The 26,057-nt window shown below is 38.9% G+C and overlaps 1 protein-coding gene across 2 annotated transcripts in view; it reads left to right on the top strand.

The window, feature by feature from the left end:
- CDK13 (cyclin dependent kinase 13) overlaps nucleotides 1-22,608 on the top strand; it is an 87,043-nt gene extending 64,435 nt beyond the window's left edge. The window contains exons 8-14 of one of the 2 annotated variants that reach the window (XM_074988082.1): nucleotides 1,777-1,878; nucleotides 2,126-2,203; nucleotides 5,094-5,210; nucleotides 5,988-6,119; nucleotides 10,288-10,493; nucleotides 13,987-14,532; nucleotides 15,690-22,608. In XM_074988082.1, the coding sequence (XP_074844183.1) occupies nucleotides 1,777-1,878; nucleotides 2,126-2,203; nucleotides 5,094-5,210; nucleotides 5,988-6,119; nucleotides 10,288-10,493; nucleotides 13,987-14,532; nucleotides 15,690-16,546 (2,038 nt within the window). In that variant the 3' untranslated portion in view covers nucleotides 16,547-22,608. The remainder of the gene's footprint in view (nucleotides 1-1,776; nucleotides 1,879-2,125; nucleotides 2,204-5,093; nucleotides 5,211-5,987; nucleotides 6,120-10,287; nucleotides 10,494-13,986; nucleotides 14,533-15,689) is intronic. The other variant, XM_074988083.1, reaches the window with a different exon arrangement.
- Nucleotides 22,609-26,057: the final 3,449 nt, after the last annotated feature.

Below are 26,057 nucleotides of genomic sequence, written 5' to 3'. Positions count from 1 at the left end.
GTTTTTAAAGCATTACTTAATTCTAGAATCACTGAAATATGCTATATATCTCATTTTTCAAAATTTGAAGGCTGAAAGCAAACGCTTGAGAAATATATGTAATGTGCACTTGTAATTGTGTGTATAACTTATGTGTGAATTGATTTTGTGTGTATAAATGGAGGGCTGTACATGCAAATGAATGATTACAGCCATTTTTGTACATATTTACCCAACTTCCACTCAGTGATGTGGCATTTGCATTCATAATTGTGCAACTAACTTAAAAAAACAAACACAAAAAAAAACCACTTAAAGAGCATATAACACTTCCAGATAGAAAATGTGATATGCTACATAGGAACATGCCTGCTGAAACAGAAAAGAACTCTTTAGAAGTATTTAAAAATTGAATATTGATAGAAAAACTCAGGAACCGAATAAAAGTCAAACTTGTCTGAATGCCTGAAAGGAGGGGGCGGGGAAACTTTTGTAATAAATCTGGCAGATATGTAGGGGTCAGGTAAAATTTCCCATAAGAATTCCAATTTTCAAAAGTGACATGAGAGCCTAAGCCATTTAGTAACATTTTCAAAAGTGCCCAGTTGAGTGAGTGTGAGTGTGTGTGTGTTTTGAAGTGTGCATGCTTATAGCACTACTTACAGGGGAATTTTTAGTGTAAGGTTATCACCTTTATGCCCCCTTTAGTAAATATGGAAGTCCACCTTATAGATCAGTGTCTTTTGTTGATCAGGAAATTATTTTGAACATAAAAGTGGTGTCATTTGCAGTGTAGAATGTTCATTTGGTATGGAAGGCAGAGTATGCTTTCATCTTTTTAAGCACATATAAGTTGTTCAAGTATATTATTTTAGGCCTCTTCCACTTGCAATTCAAACTGAACACTTGACACTAACCGTAATTAACCATCACTGACGTGAAAAGGTGATTTTCAGTTATCCGTAAACTCTACCAGGAAAGCTGGGATAGATAATGTCTATGGTACTGACTACTGTCTTGCAAACTGTTAATGCTGAAACATTGCTATTCAGTGTCTTAAATATTGGACTCTTAGCTTTCAAATTGTGTAAAATGTGATAAAATCTCAAGTTACTTAATATTAACAGCTAAAATCATACTGGTGATTGGAGGTGTGGTGATGGACAGTAGCAATCAGTGACTGTTCGGTGGCAGGACTGCTGAAAACCAGATAGTCTATGACCTCTCCTAGGGATATACAAAAATAAAAAAGTCTACTGAAACAGATTTGGCTATAGCCCTGTTCTCTTTCGATACTTTCATTATAACTTGTGAATGGAAAATTGAGGCTGTTGAAATCAAGGAAGACCTGGGAGTTTTGAAAACCAAGAGGCAATTGATAGTAGGGAACAGTTGCGTCTGTAGTTCTTTTTCTGGACAGGGGCAGAGGAGACTTGAATTTTTTTCACGGTTGAACTCTTTTTATTCAGCACTTCAGCTATCAACTTACCTGTGCCAGTAACCGCACTTAACAGCAGTGGATGGACATCTTAACTCTGCAGTCTAATGCTATTTAAGAAGATGGTGATGTTTAATTATCTCTGAGATACTGTTTCAGACTGTTCTTTGGTAGATTTAAGAAGGTGACAGTGTTTACCTTTTATATGATTGTGGTAGTAACCTCAGTATTGGTGAAAAGGATTTTAAAAATGAAACATTCTTAAAACAAATATTATAATAGTGAAACCTCAGCTTTGATTAGTTCACTGCAATCTCCTTTTAAGAGAAATGTTGAATCTCTATTTTTTTTAATTTCAGTCGACCATATACCAACAAAGTTATTACTTTATGGTACCGGCCTCCTGAACTTCTACTTGGGGAAGAAAGATACACACCAGCCATAGATGTTTGGAGCTGTGGGTAAGAAGTTTTAATACAGAAGTGTTTCATGTAAATAATGCATCATAGTAAATCTCAGAATTCCATTAATATCATTTGATATAGTTATGTAAACTTATTTTACAGATTAAAAAAGCAAAACAGCAGTCAAGTAGCACCTTAAAGGCTAACATAGTGATTTATTAGGTGATGAACTTTTGTGAGACAGGCCCACTTCCTCAGATACACAGACTAACGTGGCTTCTTTTCTGTTGCTTTTATTTTACAGCTGTATTTTGGGTGAACTTTTTACTAAAAAACCAATATTTCAAGCAAATCAGGAACTTGCTCAGCTGGAATTAATAAGGTAACTTATAGCTACCGCCGTGTAATTGGTGTTGATAAAATAATAGCACTTATTTTTCAAAGAGTATTGAAAAATTGGAGTTACAATATTAACATTTAAAAGTTGTCAGAGTTGCTTCTCAGAATAAAAATGGCAATAGCTTTCGGAGAAATGTAAAATCATTAACTGAAAAAGTGCTTCGTAGCTTCTCATGGCATGGCATAGCAGTGCAGTGGGAGGAAGCAGCTGGAGCTACCTGTTACTGAAACCTGTCTCATGACAGGACGTTTGACATGTTCACCCTTTAAATGGGTGAGATTGCAGCTTACATTTCATTCTCCCTTCGCCAGGTTAAAAGCCATACATGGGAGATAATGAATGACTGAAAGGGAAAGCTTTGCCTAAGGCTAAGTTCTCTGCATACTTCTGGTGCTGTGCTGTTTGTTTATTCCCCCATATGTATACAACTGGTTTCTGTGACTGCAGGAGGAGTGTTTCTCCAGTTTGTACCACAAGTTGCCAGATACCCTGGGGAGGTAAACACTTTCTTTGCCTTCCCACCCAGTGGATCTTCCTTGGCAGTAGCAGTTTGAATTAGAATCAGAGCCTCTTTTCTCTATTCAGGTGGCAAATGCTGTCCTCCTGTTTCTGATATCCTAATCAACCAAGGAGGCAGGGAGTAAAAAGATGTCAGTGAATTGCCCCATTACCCCAATCTCTCTTCACTTCTCAAATATTTGATTCTGAAGAGCAATAAGTTACATGGGTTGTAAATGCTATATGTAACATTTAGGTTTGGTGGGCTGTACTAGTGCAGCTTTTAGAAGGTGCAGAATATGGCCCTGTTGCCATAATTTTTCATTCTGAAACATGCTGTGAGGGTATATGTTTGTTGTTTTTTGCTTCAACCACGAGATGGCAGCACAGCACTTTAATTCCAGTACTGGCTTTCTTTACCAAAACTTGTCAGAGTTCTGTATAAAGTGAATTGATGTAATGTGTAAAATTTATTTTGATGTCAAAAGGACAAGGACATCTAATTGTTAGCTTAATTTTTTTCTTCATTGATGCTGTACATTTAAAAATTTAATACAGTAGGACTGTTAGCAGACTATTTTAATTGGACCCTAAAACACCTGTAATGATATAGTTCTTAATCATATCATTGTAAATGTTTAGCTTTCCAGGTTACTTGTAATTAATTTAATGCCTCATCAATATTTTGTGCATTTTTTTTATTTTTCTCATTGGCCTTTCCCCCAGATATTTCAAGACTACAGATAGACATTGATCAGGAAAAGTTGTAGAGAAAAAACTAGTATTTTCGTAATTTCTTTTTCAGAATATGCTACAGCTCATATAGACATAAAGGCCCAATAATCTATATATGAGTTGCTAGCTATCTAGAAAATACTTCTAGTCTTCCTGGAACTCAAAAGCCATAAAAGGTGGTAAGATGGTCTGCCCAGGACCATACCTATTTATAGAGGGAAAAAAACCTTGCTGTAGAAGTTGAAAACAAACATTTGCAATCATTGAAAACTTCAAGGTCAACCAGGTGTTCATGCATCTTTAACTTTCTAACTGTGAAGCCAACAAGTATAATCTCTACTTTTCATGTGAAGTGGCCTTCTCTGCAGCAGGATGAAAGGGGCACTGTTGCCTTCAAAATATGTCAAACCAGAGGAGAGGGTAGATTTTAATTCAAAGTCTGCACTGCCTGGTCCATTTTTGGAAAGTGGTGGCTAACACATTGGAATACCCTATCTTTAGGTGCTACTTTAGAGAAAGCCATTTGAAGGGACAGACTTGTGCAACCACATGCATGGGAGAGGTGGACTGCCTGTGCCCCTTTTTTTAGCCAAAAGGGTAGATACATTATTTTAAAAGGATCAGCAATGGAATTAAAACCAAAAAAAAAAAAAAAATCTAAGAATTAAATTAAACACCAAATTTCACCTCTGCCACCACCTGTGGTCCTCACAAGGACCCTTTCTATTCATCTGCTAACTAAATTCTTAGTCAGCAATGGAGTGTTTAATACAGTCCTGTGTCAGTGCCTGTTGACACCAAGGTCTTGTCTGCACTTGCCCCCAGCTTCGAAGTGGACATGTTATTAGGGTGATGGGAAGTTACTAATGAAGTGCTGCTGTGAATATGTAGCACTTCATTAGTCTAATTCTCCCCCCGTGGCAACTTCGAAGTGTCGGCATGCATGTAGCTGTGGACACTTCAGAGTAGTAATTTTGGGGAGTAAAAGGACTTTGAAGTAGCATGGGCACTTCAAATGCCTGCGGCTGCACACATGCCAACATTTCGAAGTTGCCGCAGGGGAGAATTAGGATAATAAAGTGCTCCATATTCACTGCAGCACTTAATTAGTAATCTCCAATCACCCTGATTAACATGCCCCCTTCAAAGTTGGGTGCAAGTGTAGACCCAGACCAAGAGTAGAAAAGGGGTTCCCTGAATGTAGGAAATGCCCATCATCCGAATTCACTCCTGCCTTTTAAATTTCTCTCCTGTCTACCTGGCATCCTACCCATCTGTGGAAGAAGCTGATCTTGCATTAGGGAACATGGGATGCTCGTGAGCATGCCATGTGGAGTCTTCTATTATTTTCAAGAACACAGTAATTGGTTATAGACAGCCTCTGTTCTGGAGCAGCGTGGGGGTGCTACCATAGTTTGTCTATTGGGATAGTCTTTGGCCTACAAAGAATGGGTGTTCATCTAGTCTTGCTCCTCAAGTTGTGCAAAACTTCATGGACTGTCTCACAGGAGACCTGTGAACATAGACTAGAATTTGCTTTCTGTGTATTAGCAATGCCTGTGAGTATAAAATGACAACTACACTCATTGCTTGCGTTTGATCTCATATGTTGATGGTTTTGTTTCGTTTTGTTGTATAGCCGAATTTGTGGGAGTCCTTGTCCTGCAGTCTGGCCTGATGTAATAAAGTTAGCCTATTTCAACACCATGAAACCAAAGAAGCAGTATCGTCGAAAGTTGCGAGAAGAGTTTGCTTTGTAAGGCTGGACACTTAATCATCTGTATTCCATTGTTTTCTTAAGTCCTTTAAGAATTTGATTATTTTTTTAAAGATTTGTTTGTGGGTTCAGTCAAAGAGAGAGAGAAATGACTTATCCTGTCCTTCCTTTGATACATGTGCTGAGCTTCTAATGATGATTGTTAATGGGAGCTGTGTACCTGTAAGACCCAAATATTTCACCCATATGTCACCTTTGTACTTTGGAAATGGTTGCTCTTCAGGCTTGGGTGCACCTGCTCATTATTCCTGTGGCTAATAGCAGCTACGTGTATTTAGTCAACATTAGGGACTTGTTGGTCATAAATTCAGTGTATATATGACTAATTTTTTAAGCCATATATCCTCAAAAAATGCCATTGGAGTTGTCTCGTGCAAATAACAAACATAAAAGTTACAGAAAACATCTGTAAGACTGTTTTAAAAAAATTGTCTCCTCTTCAACTATTTTGGGGTTTAGGAAAATGTATCATCTTGTTTATATTAGTGGAGTCTACATGTGTAACTTTAAAGCAATAGAAAAGCATTTAAAAAATTTGAAATCCCTCTGTGCTAAATTCCAAAAAACATAGTAATATTAGAGCCTTGTTAAAAGGAAAACTTTTTAAACAGCTGTATTAATGTAAGGTCCAAGTTTTAAATCATACAATTAAAATCTACTTGAGAAAATTAAAAAAATGTAAGTTTTATAACACAAAGATGCAGCATCTGAGATAACATAAACGTGACCCCCCGATTTGTGTCTCCTCCTTGGCAGTATTCCAACAGCTGCGTTAGACCTGTTTGACTATATGCTTGCTTTGGATCCTAGCAAGCGGTGCACAGCTGAGCAGGCTCTTCAGTGTGAGTTTCTGCGAGATGTGGAACCTTCTAAAATGCCTCCACCAGAGTAAGTTGTAATGTTGGTGCTTCCCTCATACAAAATACAAAATGTTTGATGTGTAGTGGTGGAAACAAAAGTAGTACAAACGTAATATCTAATGCATCAGATATTAGTAACTGCTCCATTAAGAGATCTGTGAAGTTGAGTGGCTCATGTACTGTTTAATCAAAACTGTTCCATAGCTCCATGTTTGATTTCTTACTCGGGCGTTCTGTATATCTTCCCTAGAGTTAGTGATCTGCAAGTGTATTTAGAAGAGTAAATGTACCCAAAGTAACAGAGTAAAAACATTTTTGGCTTGTTTCTATGGCCTGCAGTATCCAACTCACTAGAGATTGCTCTATTCTTCTCTATATGTGAAACCCCAGCATATCTTTGTTAGTGGTCTGCTCAGCTTACAGCATGTCATCTTCAACACTATTGAACAAATCAAATGTGTAGAGATTTCCGCTTACAAGAATATTAAAACAAAATGTTTTTGAAGGGGTCATACTGTAATGAGGTTCAGTTTCAAGGGGGAGGGGTGCTTGGATTGACTCATGTCAGTAAAGTTTCCTGTTGTGGTAGCAGGAATTAAGAAACAAAGTGGTAACCGTTACAGGATCAGTGTGCTGAATGCTGCTTGGAGCATGGTAATTTGTGGACATGGAGCACTTTAGAATTAAATTGTTTGATTAAGGGTGACCTCTAAGAGCAATTTTAAGAGTAGCTGGAACCACTGGTGTTTACTTTTATAAAGTGATGGTTTAACAAATGAAAATTTTGGTTTAACGTATGAATTGTTGGTAGGGTTCTCTCAAGGACCAATAATTTCTGCTGACTATTACTGTGTATGCACCTGTCCAATTGTCATTGAAGCCTGAGAGGGATTTTTTGTTGTCTTTCATGGGAGCTGAATGGTGTCTGGATCACTGACTGGGGATATGGTCAGCTGCAGCCCCAGCTGGCAAAATCTATATTAAGGCTAAAACTCCAAATATTTACTCAACTTAATATCAATATATTAGTATCTATTACAATAATTTAGATGACAAAATTCAAACTATTTGTTGGCTGCCATATGATTTAACTGTGTTTTAAACTTTGAACTGTTGGGAGTCACTACCTAAGGTTCTGGAACCAGAATTTATTGAAGTTCCATGTTAGTTTGTGATAGCGTTAGTGTCTTTTGCAAGTACAGAAGAAACAGTGTTCTTATTTCTGTTTACTCAGCTCAGTTCAGGGACTAATTTATTCAAAGTTAAGAAATGAATTGGGAGTAAAAACATGTTTTCCTTTTTTTTTCAATCTGTAAATTAAAATGTAAGTTAGAGAGATAAGATGAACCAGTTCACTATCATGAAGAATATGATGGTGAGACATACAACAGAGCAGCTCATTCGTTACAGAAAGTACTTCCTTTAATACATCATTTAGGAAAACTGTGTTTTGATAAACTTACTTTTGTTTTTATGTAGGTATCCAGCATATTTAAAGCATTTATTTATTGCATGAAAAACACATTTAAAAAGCTAGTATTGTCTTTTTTAATTAAATTTGAATTTCCATCCAACTCAGCGTGAAACTAGTCATAAGTAAAATTTATCTAGTCAACAAAAAATCTGTCATTCTCAGTTTCCAAATACATTCTTAAATTTTGCATTTTTATATTATGAATAAATATATGTTTACCTATATTAACTGCGTGAAGTGAGTGTATAGGTATAGTGCATCCTCCTGGGTTGCACAAAGAAGCAACACATTCAATGTAAAGGGTATTTTTTGTTTCAAATCAACATTTTTTAATGGTTCCCAACCACTGAAAATCATCCTTTCTTTATGAAAATAGCTAAAATGCACAAATGGAAAACAAGAAATCAGTGTAGTCTGGACGAATATTCTGTTTCTCATCTCTTTCCATTTTTGAGACATTATTTGCTGTTGTATGAGCAAGTTAAATCTTACATGGTCTATTTCTCTGTCCCTGTGAGAACTGAATAGCCTGCGATCTTTGACAGACTTCATTTACCTCATGGGTGGTTGGCTGTGTAGTAGGAAGCTATTCTTCCTTGCTTGCAAGTGTATCTATCAGCCTGTGTAGGAACAGAGGTTCCTTCAAGACAGCAGGGAAGGCTGTGGAAGGACACCAGGAGGATACTTGGTCCAGTTACAGTGATTAGGTTCCCTATTTCTTCCCATTGTCTTGCAAAGCAACTGGCATGCCTTTGAGCTGCTGCTGGGAGAAAGACATTGTGTCATTTTCTATCCTTTGGCTCCTGAAAGGCGACTCTCTTTTCCTTGCTTCAGAAGACAGGATGGATTTCCTATTCTCAGTTTCTGTGGATGGTGGAAAAATGCATGAAAATCTCTGTCATCTTTCATGGTGTTTATACAGTACCTAATCATTGCAATAGTCATGCACTCTTTTTCTGTCTTAAAGATCAGAGAGAGAGAGAGAGAGAAAGAGAGGGAGTAGCTCTGCAGATGAGGATGGGAAAGATGGGACCATAGAGTCAAGTCTCAACTGACCTCTCCCACCATCAGTGCTCTATCTTGTACTAGTTGTCTTTAAAGATTTGGGATGTTTGTCCCCTGCATCTCCTCCCAGATGCCAAAGTGTTCAAGAACAGCTGTGCTCTTCTGCACAGCTACCTTGGTCTTTTTGCAGAGGTGGTAGTAAAAGGGATTTTCCTGATTGTACATTCTACACAATTCTTATGGGAAACCCAATGAATATTAGACATCTATTCTTATTGTGCTGACATAATGAGCTTTTGCTGCTAATCATGTTCCCTTTTGCTGAGAAATAGCTCTCAGGAGGAAAAAGAGTGAGCTTTGTCCTTAAAATTCAAGTTTTATTGGTGGTTTATTTACTTCATTAGAAATAAAATATGTGGGCTCAGTCAGCAAATAAGGTCCTTGTAGTGACACTCAAGGTGAAGAACTCCTTCCTGTAATGTTGACTTGATAAAAACAAATGGATCTAAGTCATGGTCCCTAGCATTTATGATGGTGTATTCCTAGATAAATAATAAAATATTTTGTGTATCCTGGATGTTAAGCAACATCTGACACCGTGTGAATAAATAGTTTAATCTCTTGATCACATTTCTGTAAATTTTTTATACAAGAATGTTATAAACTAGTTTGATTTGCTTTTTAATTTATATTTATAGTTCATTGTAAGCAATTTAATGATATACTGTGGTACATACTCAATTCTTATGTGCTGATATAACTTAAAATTAGTGCCATCTAATGGCTTGTTTATTACTTCTAATTCTGCAGCATGAAAAATAGCATGTGGAAAAAAAACAAAGTTATATTTGTTAGAAGTTAGAAAACCATCTCTTTGTCAAAACAGTTGCTCTCCAGCTTCACTTGCTTGTGGGGCAGCATTGAACCCAGCTTTCCAACAGTCATTCTGAAGACAAATGGAAAAGGACAGAGGTTTTTATTCAAGATTGTGTATGCCCCCTTTATCTTCAGTTTTGTGGCTTCAATAGCACACTGAATAGATGGACTGGCTTTTCCTCTTATCACAGCAGCAGGAGATGTATATAACTTTGTATTAGGGTTCAAGCAAGTAGGTGAGGCAGCCCCCGCCCCCCATGTATGACAACTGGCTTTCATGTGCTCTGACCTTTGTCCTGATGAGCAAAAGAACCTGTCTTGCTCCTAACTTCATTGAAAAGCAAATTTGAATAATGTATTTTAATACAGAAGTTCTGGATTTCTGTTTAGAGGATTGCAAGATGCTGAGTTCTTATGTGTGAGTAACTTTTTGTAAACTGCAACGAAGGGTCCTGTGGCACCTTATAGACTAACAGAAAAGTTTAGAGCATGAGCTTTCGTGAGTTAACTCACTTCTTCAGATGCTGGTCAACTCACGAAAGCTCATGCTCTAAACTTTTCTGTTAGTCTATAAGGTGCTACAGGACCCTTTGTTGCTGCTACAGATCCAGACTAACACGGCTACCCCTCTGATACTTGATTTTTGAAAACTATGTCAATTGACAAGACAGTTCCTGTTAAGAAGCACTTTTGAAATTATGCTTGCATTATACACTTTTTATAATTATATAGTCACAGAATGCCAACAGACTCACCTTTTCAGATCTTATTTTATATATTAAACATTTATGTAACACTTTGTACCCAGAAAATACTGAATATTTACCATACTTCTTTACAGCCTTCCTCTGTGGCAAGATTGTCATGAACTGTGGAGTAAGAAACGTAGAAGGCAGAAGCAGATGGGCATGACAGATGACACAACAGCAGCTAAAATTCCTAGGAAGGATATGTCTTTAGGTCTGGATGACAGCAGAACCAACACACCACAAGGCATGCAGACATCTTCCAAACTCACTACTCAGGGCAACTCTAGTGTAGCACTTGGTCAGTAATCTATTTTTGTCATTTTTGTCCGTTAAACTTTCTGTTACTTCGACTGTGCATCTAGAAATGTAGACATTACGATGTTGAGAAACCTAAAACCTCCTGGGGCTCTTAAGGGCAACAAAATAGTGTAGAATTTAAAGATGCTAATGATTTTTCTTCTTCTTAGTAGTCGGGCATTCCCAGTATGACTTGCATTGCAATGAGTTTTCATTTTGATCAGTGTCAGCTTTTAAATATCTTGCCTGATGGTCATTTGAATTTTTTTTTCCATCTATGTTGCAGCCTCAGGGTTTCTGATAACCCTGCATGTAGGAAGTGTTCTAACTCACATTGAACAGCTCTTCATGGTCTGCAGCAACCTCATTGATCATACATAAATTGAAGGGATAGGGTTTCAAGTCAAACATCTTCCCAACAAATACATTCCTCACCCATGATACATGAGCTGCCCAAGTATATCTGCTTTAGCATGTCTCTATCTGGTAATGCTGAAGTGAGATACAAGCTAATGAAGGAGCTTTATATATTATGACGAGAATTATTGAGCTAGGTCTATAGTATTGCCACCCATTAAAGTAGAAAACCAAGCTTAGAGTATCTTGCTTGGTGGTGTGTAAAACTGCCTCACAGAGGAAGAAAAATGTTAATTTATAACCATAATCAAATGGGGCATCTCCTTATGCAATTGTTATACTAATAGGGACGTAAAAGCCTGTTTAATGAGTAAACTGAGTGGTGGGGGCTGGGAGTTGGGGAGGTTGCAGATTTGACTGCTGTGGCTGGGCTAGAGTGTCCCCACTTGCAGTATTGTTGAGATGGGGGCTGCTCTGGCCTGGCTGGAGTGTCCCTGCTTGTGGCATCACTGTGGGTGGGGGATGTTCCAGCATGGCTAGAACAGCCCCCGTCCGCAGCAGCCTGGCACAGGAACACTGCAGGTAGGGTGCCCTAGCCTGGCCAGAGCAGCCCGTTTTGGAAGAGGGGCTGCTCCAGCTTGGGTGTGATGGAAAACCTACCCAGCACCCTCTCACCCTCCTCCAGCTGCTGCTTATGGGGGCTACACCCAACCTGCAGCAGCCCTGTGGGCAGGAACAATCCCCACCCATACTGAGCGTGGAGGTGTTCCAGCCATTACCAGTTATTCGTTAATTGTTAACATCCCTAGATACTACTTCCCTTACTCTAAGCAAGGCATTTCAAAACTTCCTTTCTAAAGTATAGATTCTGTAGATGATGTGTGTAGAGCTGCTGACAAAGGAACAGCTGAGAGTTTGAAATGGACAGTTTTCTAATGCAACTAGCTAGTACAAAGTGTGGTGCCACTAAAGTGCGAGTTTCAAGAATTAAAAGTGAGCTGTGTGTAGTGCCTCCATTTAAATTCTGTATGGACAGTAGTAATCTCAGTTCTGGTCTCTCTCCAACAGTAGACCGTAACTCCAAGTATATGTGCCAGAAATGCAATGGTATAGTTCTCATGCCCAGTATAGTTAATTATCTCTTGCTTCTGGTTATCCTGCTTTTCATGGTAATCCTGCTGTGTATTTGTGTCTCTTTTGGCAGTAGTAGTCTCAAGTCTCAGCAAGACATTCAAACTCTGCATATATTTTAAAAATTTTATCTCACGCTGAAGATCAGCATCATTTATCAAAGATTAAAGTTATGTTCTTTATGTTGTTATAACAGTTGACCACCTAAGAGAACAGCAGTTCTATTAATCCACCACTAATACAGTTTTAACATAATTTTATATAAAATACAAAGAATTCAATAACTAGCATTTTACATTTTGGGTAAAAACAATTTGTCCTGGATTAATTGCTACTGTTCTGGTTCTTATGTGCACTCTTGTCACTGCATTTTAAATCTTTTGAATATGTGTAGATGAGCTCACATCTTTCCACCAGGAATTTGAATTCCCCTATGATATGGCTGTCTTCAGTGTTGACTAATCTAAAATTTTAGGGTGTGTAAAAAGATGCTGCAGTTTTCTGACTGTCCCTTCATATTGTCTGTTGGATTTGCAGTTTTAGATTTTGAGAGAAATTTCCTGTTCTTGGTCCTTGGACAGACCATTTTCAGATGTCACAATTTGCAGCAGGCTTGACATCTGTGATGTGGCTAATTAATACATCAAGAAAATGCAATGCAAAGCATCTGAGAGAGTTCTGTGCATTGCCAAATAAAAAGTTAATTGTTTCTGAATTCCCACTGTCTTCACTACATTCTAGGGGGTAGCATCCCAGCACACATCAACAAGCAGGCTGATTTTAATCTTGAAACAACTGTCTGCTCACAACTGGGTCCACTTTAGTGATGAGTCAAATGCAGGGGCCAGAAGTTTAAAAAATTCTAGCTGTTCAGACATTTCTTGGATGCTGCCAGAAGTTACGTTACATTGGAAGCCTTCTAGTTTCAGATGTGAAAGTTCAGTTTTGATACTAGATATTTGATATCAACCTGATGGAGGTACTGTTTATGTAAATAGGAAGATCTAATATCTTTGATTAATTTTTCTATAAAATGTTTTCCCATTACAATTAAATAGGATGTTTTAGGCTTCTATTGTGTCCACCAACCGACAGTTCAGGAATTGAAATCTAAATTATTAGGATTTTGTGGCATTCCCAGTTAGCTAGTTTTTTTCCCTCATCAGTTATGATACTAGGTTTATGTGCTCTTTCATGGTGAATCTGTAGGTAAACAATGAATAAGGGATCCTGTTTCATTATTCTATTTTTAGGCTGAGTGTACCCTTGATCAGTTCCATTTTACAGTTCATAAATCTCATAACAAATCAGAGGCTTCACCATAAAGTGCCTTTTTTTAAACCTAGACTAGTTTCTTCAGCTTTTAAATGTAGCAATGAGGAGGTGACTTATAACCCAGGCTTCTTTGCTCATGTTTCTGCCTTTCAATGACTCTTAAATCAACAAAGCAGTCTTCAGTCCTACTTAAAACTTTACATGTCCATCTCAGTAGTTTTGCACTTGTGCCATTACCTACCAATGGCTTATTAGCTTCTTGGTTGACTAGTTTGGTCATTTTAGCGAGTGTCACCGCATACAAATTAAGCATCCGAAAGGTCAGGATGCAACTAGAAATGTATTTTGCAATGTTCACTTTTTAAGCAAAGGGATGTAATATATCAGAGAGAGACATTGTGGTGACTAGAAATCTTACAGCTGTCTAAGGCAGATGGCCTTAAACTCTGACTTCATTGTTTTGTGGAAAATAGGGCTCAAGCATAATGTTTCTCAGCTGTCTCGAAATGTGTGCATGCCCTTTGTAAGTAATTTTCTCTGTATTGGATCATGCTATTCAATTTATTAGTAATACTCTTCCAAATGTAGTTAATTTCTAAAGTGTTCCTTTTTTGTATTGTTAGAAACCTGTACTTTGCCAAGAATATTAGCCATGGTATATTAAGTAAGATCCAGAGTCTAAGAGAAATGACAGTTCTAAATAACACTTTTAAAACCCTTTTTGTCTTTAGTGAAAACAAGCACTGGACAGCAGTTAAACCAGAATGAAGTGGCAATCCTGCTAAATCTTCTACAGTCTAAAACAAGTGTTACTATGGCACACTTTGCCGAAGTGTTGAATATTAAGGTAAACCCAGAGACCCAGCAGCAATTAGATAAGATAAACATCCCTGCTGGTATTTTGACAGAAGGTGAGAAACAGCCAGAACAGCAGCCACCTCCACCACCACCAGAACAGGAGCCTTCACAGCAGCCAGTAGTCACTCAGCCAGCGGTGCCACCTGCTCAACCGACACAACCTAAAATAGAGACTGATGCTGCCCAAGCAGCTGTGCAGAGTGCATTTGCTGTTTTGTTGTCTCAGTTAATAAAGGCGCAGCAAACAAAGCAAAAAGAGCTTGTGCTAGAGGAGAAGGAGAATGGATCAGGTAATGAAATGTCTATACAACTCAGGCAGCCTCCAGAGCCCCATACTCCTGCATCTGATAACCATGAGGACGTGGAATCTCCAGCATCTGTTTACCCACATCTGATCAAATCGTTATACTCATGTGCAGGTACTTACTTTTGAATATTAAGTAGCTGTCTTGACCAACAGAGATGTATTGGCTTGGAGATGAACAGCTAACAACATGCTTTGTACCCTTGTGTATGCATTGCCACTCCATATCCTTTAGCAAAATGTGCACGGGAGTGGTAACTCCAAGGATGTACAAATTAATTTCATTTTCTTTTGTCCCTGTCTTTATAAAACTTCAAAAGTTCAGTGTGACTGATTTTATTATACTGTATTTAAATAGCTTACTCTAAGGCTGATAGAAATGTAATTATGCTATGGCTTTGTTCATATTACGGTAGCACGTAGATGCCCCCAGGTGCAGTACAAATAGCCAAAAAACTATTTAAAGTTTACTGCCTTGTAGTACATATATGCCTGTTTGGTGGCTTTTTTTTCAGTGTAAGGAATAACTGCTTTTGATTGGGGAAAACAGGTGGACTCCTGTAGATCATTCGTTTACCAACTTCAACAGTCTCCTTTAAATGAACCTTTTTTTGTTAAATTGTGACATCAAAATTTGTCCATGTGTGCTGTTTTTCCATTTGTGAAATGAGTGTGGTCAACTGAAAATTTTCACTACAAAACTGTGTAACTAATGGCTTCCTTAGGTTTCTCAAAGTTCTAATTCTTGCGCTGAATAGTACAAGATTTGTACTTCAGCCATATGTCCTTAGTGTATTTTGGTTTACTTCTTACTAAGTGGGATTGCCTACTCTGTAGGAAAACATTGTGAAGGAATGTAAAATGTCAGCATTAACGTAGCAGGTTTTCTGTCCCTTTTCCAAAACCATTCTCAGTATGGGCTTTAGCCCACATCTTCAGTGTATCTTTCATCCCCTTTTAGAATAACATCTGTTCCTGCCAAATTCTTCAGGGGTATTGTGCCATTTCGCCCCCCCCCGCCCTTTGTTTTAAGTTGGCTGATCAGATGTGATTGTAGGAAGATGCTGGACTCCGTTGTGGCAAACCTTTGAGGGCATTGTCTTAATTGCTCTAAAACACCTTTTCCCAGTTACTCTTTTATTAAATTGTAACTTTTTTCTAAAGACAGGTAGGAGCAAACATTTGATATTCTTGCAGTGTTTCTTCAGTTAGTGTAACTGTCAAAAGTAATTTCAGATCTTGTTCTAAGGCTCTTATATTTAATCCATTTAGGTCAAGAGGATTTGCTTAGACAGCCTGATAAGAGGCTTCTAAACCTAACACCAGAACAGGAACGCCCTCGCATCTTGCCCCCAGACCAACGTCCTCCAGAGCCACCTGAACCACCACCACTCACTGAAGAAGATGACGACGACGATCTAGATTATCGGACAGAAAATCAGCATTTGCCTGTTTCTAGCTCTTCAGGAGTGGATCCTCATGCTGGGGTGAAAGCTGCTCTTCTACAACTGCTTGCTCAGCATCAGGTTCAGACAACTGAGAAACCAGTAACAACTAGTGTGGATTATCAGGCAAGAGACTCCTATGTAACTGATTACAAGGATAATTTTGGATCTTCCTTCTCTTCTGCTCATTATGGTGGTAGTGATGGAATAGGAAGTGGATCATCTGGGGGACTGGAAAGGAGAAGCTTCATTGGAAACTCAGATATTCAGTCTTTGGATAACTACAGTACTGCTTCATCTCACTCTGGTGGTGCACCTCCACCCCCTGCCTTTTCAGAACCATTTCCCAGCACAGTAACTGGTTATGGAGACATTTACCTCAACACTGGTCCCATGCTATTTAGTGGAGATAAGGATCACAGATTTGAATATAGTCATGGCCCTATTGCAGTTCTGGGAAACAGTGGTGACACTTCCACAGGGTCAGAAAGTACTCATTCTTTGTCCACAAAGATGCATAACTATAGTTATGGAAGTAATTTACAAGAAAATCCTAGTGGTATTAGCCACATACATGGACAAACTTGGACTTCTCCAGCCCAAGGACCTGGATATTCCCAAGGATATAGGGGACACATTAGCACATCAACTGTCAGAGGGCGAGGCAGAGGATTACCATACTGAGCATCTGTTTTTCCTCAGGCACATCATTTTTATCTGGAAAGACTTTTTCTAGCTGCAGTTTAAAGCAGCAGTCCAACAGACTTGAATAATGTTAATTCAACAGCTTTATTTTTATGTGGAAAAGGGTCTTGCAAAGAGTAGGAAATTTAAATTGCTTAAAACTCATGCTGTCTCAAATAGATCAATTGATTTGTACATGTTCACAAATTCTAGTTCTGAATTTTATTTTGTATTTTGGCAGTTTTAAGTGGATGCTAAATTTAGGGACATCAGCTTTTTATGGCACTCTTTCAGATCTTCTGAACTATGCACATTTGTGCTTTTTTTGTAAGTTTGGACCAACTTTTATGTAAAAAACTTTTACAACAATCAAAGCAGGGCACTGATTTATTTGGTATTTTTCTTTTTACAAAACTACCTTTAGTCAAAGGTCACTGTCAGTCTTTGCACTGCTTTCAGTGTTATTGTGGAAGGTGTACTTTGTGCTCATTTCAGATAATAAAAACACAACCTTTCTCTTGATGCAACAATTTTATAAATTTTTGGTCAATGTTATTTTTTTCTTTAAAAAAAGATGGTGTAGTAAAATGTCCTCCTCCAAACCCTCCATCATATTTGTATAATAACCGTTTTACTTGAATGGTAAGTGCCTTAACGTGTAAGTTTAAGGTCTTCAAAAATGCTCTCTTTTTCTGATAAAGGAAATTCCCTTTCTTTAACATTATTTTGTAGATTGATTGATTACTTAAATATAGATACACTACATTAAAAACACATAATTAAAGGCAATTTGGATAAAGTATGCTTTAAAATGGCATGAGCCAGCTAAGACAGTTTAGTAGATATGTACCTAATTTTCTCATTGAAATGATCTTTTCCTAAACTGAATTTACTGAAAGAATGTCAATATGAAGACCTTAAAGAAAGTTAGATTCCCCTCGACATCCTGTAAAAGCAGTATTCTGTAGTTCTCCTGCCAAATAAGATTTATTTTATATTAAGCTATTGGATGTAAACATGGACTTCAAAGACGACAATGAGAAATCATTTTCTTCAATGTCATCAGTAATAGTTAATGTGTTTTGTGTGGAAAGCTGACATTTACCACATCTCCTCTTTGTGGCATCTAAAGCATTAAGGGAAGTCACCCAGGTTAAAGACCACTATTCAATGCAATATAGAAAATTGAACAGTTCAAATTTTCTGGAAGCTTGGATTGCGCCAATGAATCCTTGCTCTATATTCAACTATTCCATTGATCATTGTAATACTCTATTTAAATCTGTTCTTGAACACAAAAAAATTACTGTAGCTAACATTGCTACCAGAGCCACCGATCCAGTTTATATTAGTTATACTTTCCAGCATGTTTCCTCTGAGAACAGCAGTCTCTCTTTCGCGTGCGCTCTCTCTCCCTCTCCCCTGCAGAGAGGGAATAAGGCTGTATTTTCCATGTACTGAAAAAATGTTTAATTGCCCATATTGGAAACAATTTTCCAACTGATTATCCAGTTGATAAATTGGTACATTATGTAACTGAGTGTTTAATTACTTTTAAAAAGGTAAAATTTCCACATACACTATTCCCAGTTTAGTCCTGTCAGTGACTTCTTGGATTTTCAGATTAAAAGCTCAAGTTATTTATTTCATTTAAAAATCTGGTTCTAATTTCTGACTAGTTGCTGCAGCATAGAGTTGTGAAGAATGTTAAAATGTAGCTAAATAGACAGTGTTCCAGTATCTGCAGTTGAGTCATGGTGAGTCTCATCTCTTCAGGCTTCCCTATAAATCTCAATTATCCAAGTTCTTAACAGCTGCTCTAGAGAATCCTGCTGTCTGAAAAGAAAAGCAGCCAAGCTGGAAACAAGTATTTGTGACCTGAGTAGCCTGTGTTTAAAAGAAATTAAACACTTTATATAAAATGACACTGTGTTTGAATAGTTTTTCTTGAGTTAAACTCATCTCAGTATATATTTTTCAGGGGAGAATTAATATAAGCAGAATAGTTTTAGTATTATTATGACTGGGCACTGCAGATATAGCATCTTACCATTTTAATAGAAGTATGCTCAGATAGAAGCAAGGCTCAATTCAAATCTGGCAGAAATTAGGTGTTAATCTGGCAAGAGGCTTTCAAATCCTCATACAATCTTTGTGGCAAGAAATGCATGGTTAGATATCACTTCAAACATTAAAGCCCTGTGATACTTCACTAAAAAGCAGGTAAGTCCAAATGAAAAGCAGATAAAATATCAGAAATAAATAATTTTGACTTTGAACAATAAAAGAATCTCTCATAACTTCTTGCACAGAAGTAAACTTTAAAGAGGGCATGAATTTCACCTAAGTTTCTGTAAAAAGCCAGTCTCTCTTGTATGCCTAAACAGTGACAGAGCTGATTTGATTTATGAACTGAAATACTGTGACACTTAAGATGTTTCCTGTAGTTAGAATCTTTGGTATTTTAATGTATTGGTTGACATTAAAACATTTGACTAATTTTAACTTTAAGATAGTCAGCAGATCCTTCAGAGTGAGTGATTAATCTTGACTGAACAATAAATGAGCATTTATAAAAGGTAAAAAGCTGATTTCCAAATAGATTGGCAACAAATGCATTAATATTTAGCAAGTCTGTTCACATACCATTGCTGGTATATGTATTACACAGTGATTTTCTACTAATTTTAGTTTGAGCAATACTCGCCTAGTATTTGAAAAACAGTAGTCCTATATTGTTACTCAGACTCATAGAACTGGAAGGGACCTTGAGATGTCATCAAGTCCAGTCCCCTGCCTTCTCAGCAGGACCTATCACCATCCCTGCCATTTTTTTTAAATCTAACCTGCCCCAGAACCTTGAAAGGGCCCATCAAGGACTGAACTCTCAACCCTGGGTTTACAAGGCAGTCTCAAATAATTTGTAAAGTCAAGCTCAATTACTTAGCCACAATAATCTTGCCTCTTTTAAAGTCCCTGCAAGAGATCTGTCCCATTTCCAGCCCATGCATGGCATTTTGCTAGCACTGCAAGGAGCAGAAAAACAATTTTAGAATCTGAATCTTATGCTGTTTCCTTATATGCCCAAATGTCCTGCCAACCCCCAGATGGGATAAATATAAGCTGGACAAAAAATGACTTAATTACTTTGTCCCCTTTCCCCTTGTGATTACATTTCTACTACACCTCCCAGAGGTACTGCAGAGAATGGACTCAATATAAAAAATTTTCTGTACTTTAAACCATATTTGTAAAGAATCTAATCCAGGACATGCCACATTAGTTTAATTTGATTCAAGTGATCACCAACATTACTCAGAGTAAGATAATTAAAAACACATTATACTAGTATGACATTTAACAATTTGCTTTAGTAAGCTATTACATAGGTTCAGCCAAACAAAAGGGAGAAACGCTTATTAAAAATAAATTAATGATCTAGTATAAAGCAATCTTCAGTAGAAGAAACACCCCGATCCCACAAAATGGAATGTGATCTTTAAATGGAAATGTTATTGCCAGAAACTTAAACTACTTATAGATTTCTAAAATGGCATGTTTATATTTTTCCTTACTGTTAACTAACTTTATCCTCATCATCAGATACTTAATGAAAAACAGAACTGGAGGGAACTTTAATGTAAACTATTAATGCTTTGTTTGCTCTTCCTACGATATTTGTATCAGTAGTTAATGCCAGTTTGAAGAAAGTTATTAAAGGCTCATCAGCTGCTGAGTTTTAAAATATGCAGTCAAAATAAATTTTAAACTAACATACGCAACTTTCATACTGTTATTCAGGCTAAAACTTGGGTAGGTCTCAAATTACAGGATCAACCCCCATGCTTCACTTCCAGTAGAGGAAATAAACGTCAGCCAAACTTTTTAAATCTTTTTTTAGGATTTAAGAGGAAACTAAACTTGGTCCAAATGATAAAACGTCTCAGAACCCAATTACATAGATGGCCAAATCTTGATTAATGCTCAAAATTGTTAGAGGAAGCATTAATGTGTTTCCTGCAGTCATTAAGGAAGCCTTTACATAAAATGGAAGAAAACTTAAGTGCATATTGTTGGACTTAAGCTTGTTCTGCAAATATTAGTTTGAATTTAAGTATTCATCATAGGAGTTATTTTAGGGCAACAAAATTTAGAATACTGAAACTGTTGCTTCAGCTTACTTACTGTTGGTATTTCTTTAAGCCATTTGTATATAAGATGTATTAAGTAGCCTGTAAATAAAATACCATTAGAACTTCAGCCTTTTTATCCTTGTTTTCCCTTCTATCAGATGGCCTAACACAATTATTTTACATTTAATTTTATGGAATAGGTTTATTCATCATTACCTTAGGTAATATTCAGTTAATTAAAACCTGTAAGCCACCCAGTGCTTACCTGCTGATCCATTGCTTTTCAAAGGCAGTCACCATTCTCTGTTCATATGTCTAAATTTTTTTTAATTGGTGGCAATAGAATTGGAATGTTAGTATCCCAGTGCCGATATCACTAACCTGCAGTTCACATGATACTTAACAATTCAAAGCCAAGTGAATTATCATAGCTACCAGAATAAAGAGCCTAATTTTTTCCCCATGTTTTTCAATTTATTTTATATAATGCAACTGATTACTGATCAGGAATTATTGGGGGTTTGGCTAGTAAGAAGGAGAAAACATCAAGTTTAAATGTCACTGGGAGATCTAGAGTTCTGGAGGTTTGGAATCTATTGTAGAACAAAAAGATAAACTACTTTATACTTCAAACCAGGAAGTGGGAAAGGAGTAGATGTCTTCAGGGAATTAGGTGATTGTCTCTGCAGACGTTGCTGTCTGAGCTGTGGGTTGCTATCCTGGAATGTAAATAATAGGGATGTCCAAGTTTTAGGTGCACAGCTTTTTCCCCCCAGCCCATTAATGGGAAGAGCCATGCATAGGCCAAAACTGATTAAAGCTCCATATCCATAAGCCAGCTGGTTTTTCATTTCTAGGTTGTATATTGGTTGGAGAAAAACACACAAATCCAGCATGACTTTTAACAATGGCCCTTTCTACAGTAGGATGATCTAGGAAAAAATCCCACTGTTCCCATTTTTCCTGCCATTGCTGTTACTAGCAGGACAACTGTGCTGCTGCCACAGTTTTAAGCAGGGTTAAGGAGGCTTAGAATAGTGATGGACAGCTGTGAGGCTTTCGAAGTTATTAACACAAATGAAGCAGAACCAAGACATTGAAAAATAGCTCTAACAGTAGACAGTGTTGATAGGTCATTTTTACTCTGAGATTTTTCTTTAATAAACTGCAACAGTATGACAGTCTCCACCAACGACTGACGTAAGCTTATCTGTTTCCTTTTCCTTCAGAACAAATGCTCAGTGTAGTTCATGGTGTACTTCAGGAGCACATTCTTTCTCGGATGTACACCTGAGGTAGTCCAGAGCCTACATAACTAGTCAAAGCAACAAGCACCTCATTTCAGGACAACAAAAGTTTGCTATCGACTATAGGGGAAACTGGGGTCTTCTGTCAAAGAGTTAAGCTGTTTCTTCAACGACTGTGCAAATTGTATCAAGGAGAGAAGCAAGCGACAACATGGATACCCTAGTTCAATGCGGAGAAGCCAGTGCGTCACAAAGGTTAGCAGTATTACAGTACTGAAATCAGCTGTCAAAGGTGGAGTAAAGAGAGAAATTGAAGTGTTTCAATATTCAAAGAACTATTATGAACAAATGATGTCCTGTTAGATACTATTTGCATATGAACCATATCAGCCAACATACTGCTATGATTTCACAAAGGACAGTGCATGCAGCTGTTCGTGCACTCAAGCTGAAGCAACTCTAGCCAACCATGAGCTTCTAAGGCGGGGCAGCCAACCTGTGGTTCTCAAGCCCTTAAATGTGGCTCCTCCTTGGAGCTGCATGCTGGTAGTGCTGTCTGCGGCTCTGCACATGAGCCCCAGTGCTTTGGGGGGGGGAAGTGTGTGGCAATAGCAGCTGTGGTGGCTTTGGAGAGTTGCTGGCATTGAGTTAGAGCAGGAGGGACTGAGGGTGCCTGGCTCTGGAAGAGGGGGAGGTCATTTTTTTGTGTGGGGGGGGTGTGTGTGCACTGGGTTACAGCAGGGGGGCTAGGAGGCAGGATTGGATGCCTGGCTATGGGGGAGGGCATTCTGCCATGTATTAGGTATTTATTGTTCTCTCTATGTGTAGCTAAGTACATAGTATGTGGCTCTTTGCACTCTCCATGGCTCTTCATCCCTAACTAGTTGGCTACCCCTGTTCTAAGGCTATGGCTACAGTGCAAGGTAAACCTAGATTCAAACTTCAGCCTAACACCCCCTTCCATTTACACCCAGATCTCTCAGCCATGACCTAGGATGGTTTGGGGATGGAGGGTCCAAAGTCTACTGAGTTACAATATAAACACTGTACTGCTTGCCCTGTGTCTTGGGAGCCAGCCAAACGTATCCCACAGCTGCATGCACCAGTTTCCTTAGGCTTCTCTTTCCTACGTATCCTCAAATGATTCCAATGCAAATGGAATCAACCCTTCTTGGTGTACTGAAATAGCATTCATTCTTCCGTTGGCTTTTGACCCACAAGCTGCAAATGCACCACTGGAGAGCTGTCAGCATTTGCAATGGAGAATGACCACACTGCTTCATGGTCATGGATGCAAAGCCAAATTTTCATTACTCTCTGATGTAAAGCCAGCAGAACCACAGTAAGCCGATTGGAATGACCAAGCACATCTACATATAGTGAAGCTGGAAGCATTGGACGTTTATCAGACTTGTAACCAGCATAGGGAGTGGCTTAAATAACTTGAGAGTACAGGAAAACAAGGGATCAAAACTCCACCACTGGCAACCACTGCTATTGTGCCTGTTTTATGAGGCATTTGACTCAGAGCTGAGAACACAGGTCTACTGACCTGGCAGCCTCAGAATCCAGTGGCCAAACTATGCTGTCGCTGTAATAGATCATGTGGGAGGCTCTGTCAACAGAAGCAGCAGCTGTGCAACTGGGCATCACACGTGGAGTTGTTCAATGCTTCATGCCAAAGAAACAGCCTGCCTCAAGTCTGCAGCAGACATAGGTTGGAAGCCATCCCAGAGCTTGGTAAGTGTCTGATTCCATTTAATACAACAGTGCAATGGACTTCCATTCTATGAACCAATACAAAAAAGTTATTAGAAAGCATGGCTAGATGGAAGCAGTGCTTTTTTGGTGCCAGTACTGAGTACCAGCACCTCAGCAGCACCAGGTGTGGGATGGGGGGGACGGGGACCGGCTCAGTATGGGCTCCCCCTTTTGTTTGTTTGTTTGTTTGTTTATAAAAAGCCTGGGATGGTAGTCTTCACTCAGAGCCAGCTGTATCCCAGGGGCCTAGTTCCCAACCTTCCCCTCACATGGCGTTCCAGATGGTGATTGGGAAATACAAACATCAAAAACACCTTGAAAGCGAAAAGGTGGGTTTTTGCCAAGCCACTCCTGCTGCTTAAAAACACTAACCTTCCACTGCATTTCCTGTAAATATGTGGCCAGGAAACCACTCAATGCTGTAATTAGCTAACTGGAAACAGAATTGTGTGGGGACATAGTGAAAAGACTTCATTCATCTAACCCACTTCAGCTAATCTAGGCAATTGCTATAGGTGACAACATAATCTGAGGTTTGAAAATGTATCCACAAACATGCTGGGTGTGGCGGGGGGTGGGGGGGGGGGAAGGATAACAGTGTAACCTAACAGAACATTCTGATGAGTCCCTCATGAAGTCTGCCCCAAACCCGGACACCAATAGAAGCAAACTCCTCCTGCAGCTTGAACTCCAGATAGGTAGCTACATTTTGGGGAAGGCTGTACGTTCCAGGGCCTTCCACTCAGTTATGCTGTTTGGTCACGATGTATTTGGATACAGTGGTGGCATGCAGTTTTCCCACTAGCAGGTTGAATATCTCCTTTTATCTAGCAGGCACCAAAATAATATCCTTGTCCTCCAAATGTGGAAGACCTGAAATTATTTATGTATCACAGACTGCCTACCTCCCACCCCGTCATAAGTAGTTCTGCAATTTTTAGCAAATTAAAAAGTTTTGAAATTTACAACTCACAATGGTATCTGCACCCCTTGTTGCTGTGCTTAACCAAGCTTTGTTCAGGGAGGTGATGTCATCTGAAGCATCTCTCCCCCAGTATGCTGACATTCAGTTTGGAATGGTAATATTTGATGTCCTTGAAGTTCCCAAGGATTTTTTTTTCTGTGCTCCTGCGCTGGGCTATCTGAACCAAAACCCTCTGCATCTTGTCCTGTTTGGCAGCTTGATCTCTAGTGGCTGTTGTACTGCCACAGTTCACTCACAATGGGGTACAAGCATGGCCTAACACAGCTTTACCAACTTTTCCAAGAGGAAACCCTTCTGTGATGAAATTAGAGTGTGGTCCTGCCCAGGACCACCAAGCAGGTCCAATACCAAACACCGAGGGGCATAGGGCTGGAGGAAAGGCTGGCGCTGACTATAGGGGTTGAGGACAAGCACTGATTTGCAGTTCCTGGAATAGATATGGCAGCTACAGCCAGAGAGCAGCAGAAAATGCTCTTTGAGAAGCTAATCTCGATAATGGTTGCAAGAGTACCCCCTCCTAGTGTATTACTACTTGTCCTCTGTAAATGTCTGTTACAGATGTGTTGGGGCACTAATGGTAGCTGGCCTGTCTAGCAATGAAGGAACACTGTATTTTTCTAAGACATACTTATAAATAAAGCTTTTTGTGTCAGTAAGAAAACTTATCCCTGTCTGGTATCACACGTCTTTAAAATAAATAATGAATGTGTGAGATCAGAGACATCCAGGTAAGCAAACACCATTCCTTTGTACAGTCAGGTATAGCTCAATCCACACTTTGATCACAATATGGATGTCTATAATGAAGTGAATCTCCGCCCCTTCCCGTTTCATAAGTGGTCAACCCATCAGTATCCTGCATGGCATCTAAAGCTTTATCCTGACCCAAGCGCTGAACCACCCTACAAGTCAATGAGACCTATCTTCCGTTCAGCCATGTCAGCTCATAATGTGGGAGTACAATGCAATTCTGACTTCTATTGCTCAGGTGCATCCAGCTCCAGCTATGGTCAGGGCACTGTCTGGCTGAGTACACAGGTGGAGTGGCTCCTCCCTGTCACAGAGCCACTCCCAGAGAAAGGTCATGGCTCTGGCTTCACAGCACTTGCAAAGAGCACGATAATCTGCTATAAAAAGCAGGCAGCCAGCGAAGACCCATGCGGCGCTAGCTAGCATCTGCAAAGATGAATGTGTGTGCAGGTTGCGGGGAGAGGAAGAGAATGGGATTAGATAGGCTGGGCTGGGGGTGCCTGGCTTGGGTGAAGGGGATATTGGTAAGAAAGGGGGGGCTGTTGGTGCCTGGTTTTGTGGGATGGGAGGGTCTCGGGCAGGCAGCTTGTGGGGCTTGGGCAGCTGGCCCTGACATTGCAGGGTTCAGGTGGCTA

Source organism: Carettochelys insculpta, chromosome 2 (genome assembly GCF_033958435.1).
Source record: "Carettochelys insculpta isolate YL-2023 chromosome 2, ASM3395843v1, whole genome shotgun sequence".
NCBI lineage: Eukaryota > Metazoa > Chordata > Testudines > Carettochelyidae > Carettochelys > Carettochelys insculpta.
The sequence above is the reverse complement of the archived record's forward strand: the minus strand, read 5'-3'. Positions and strand labels throughout refer to the sequence as shown.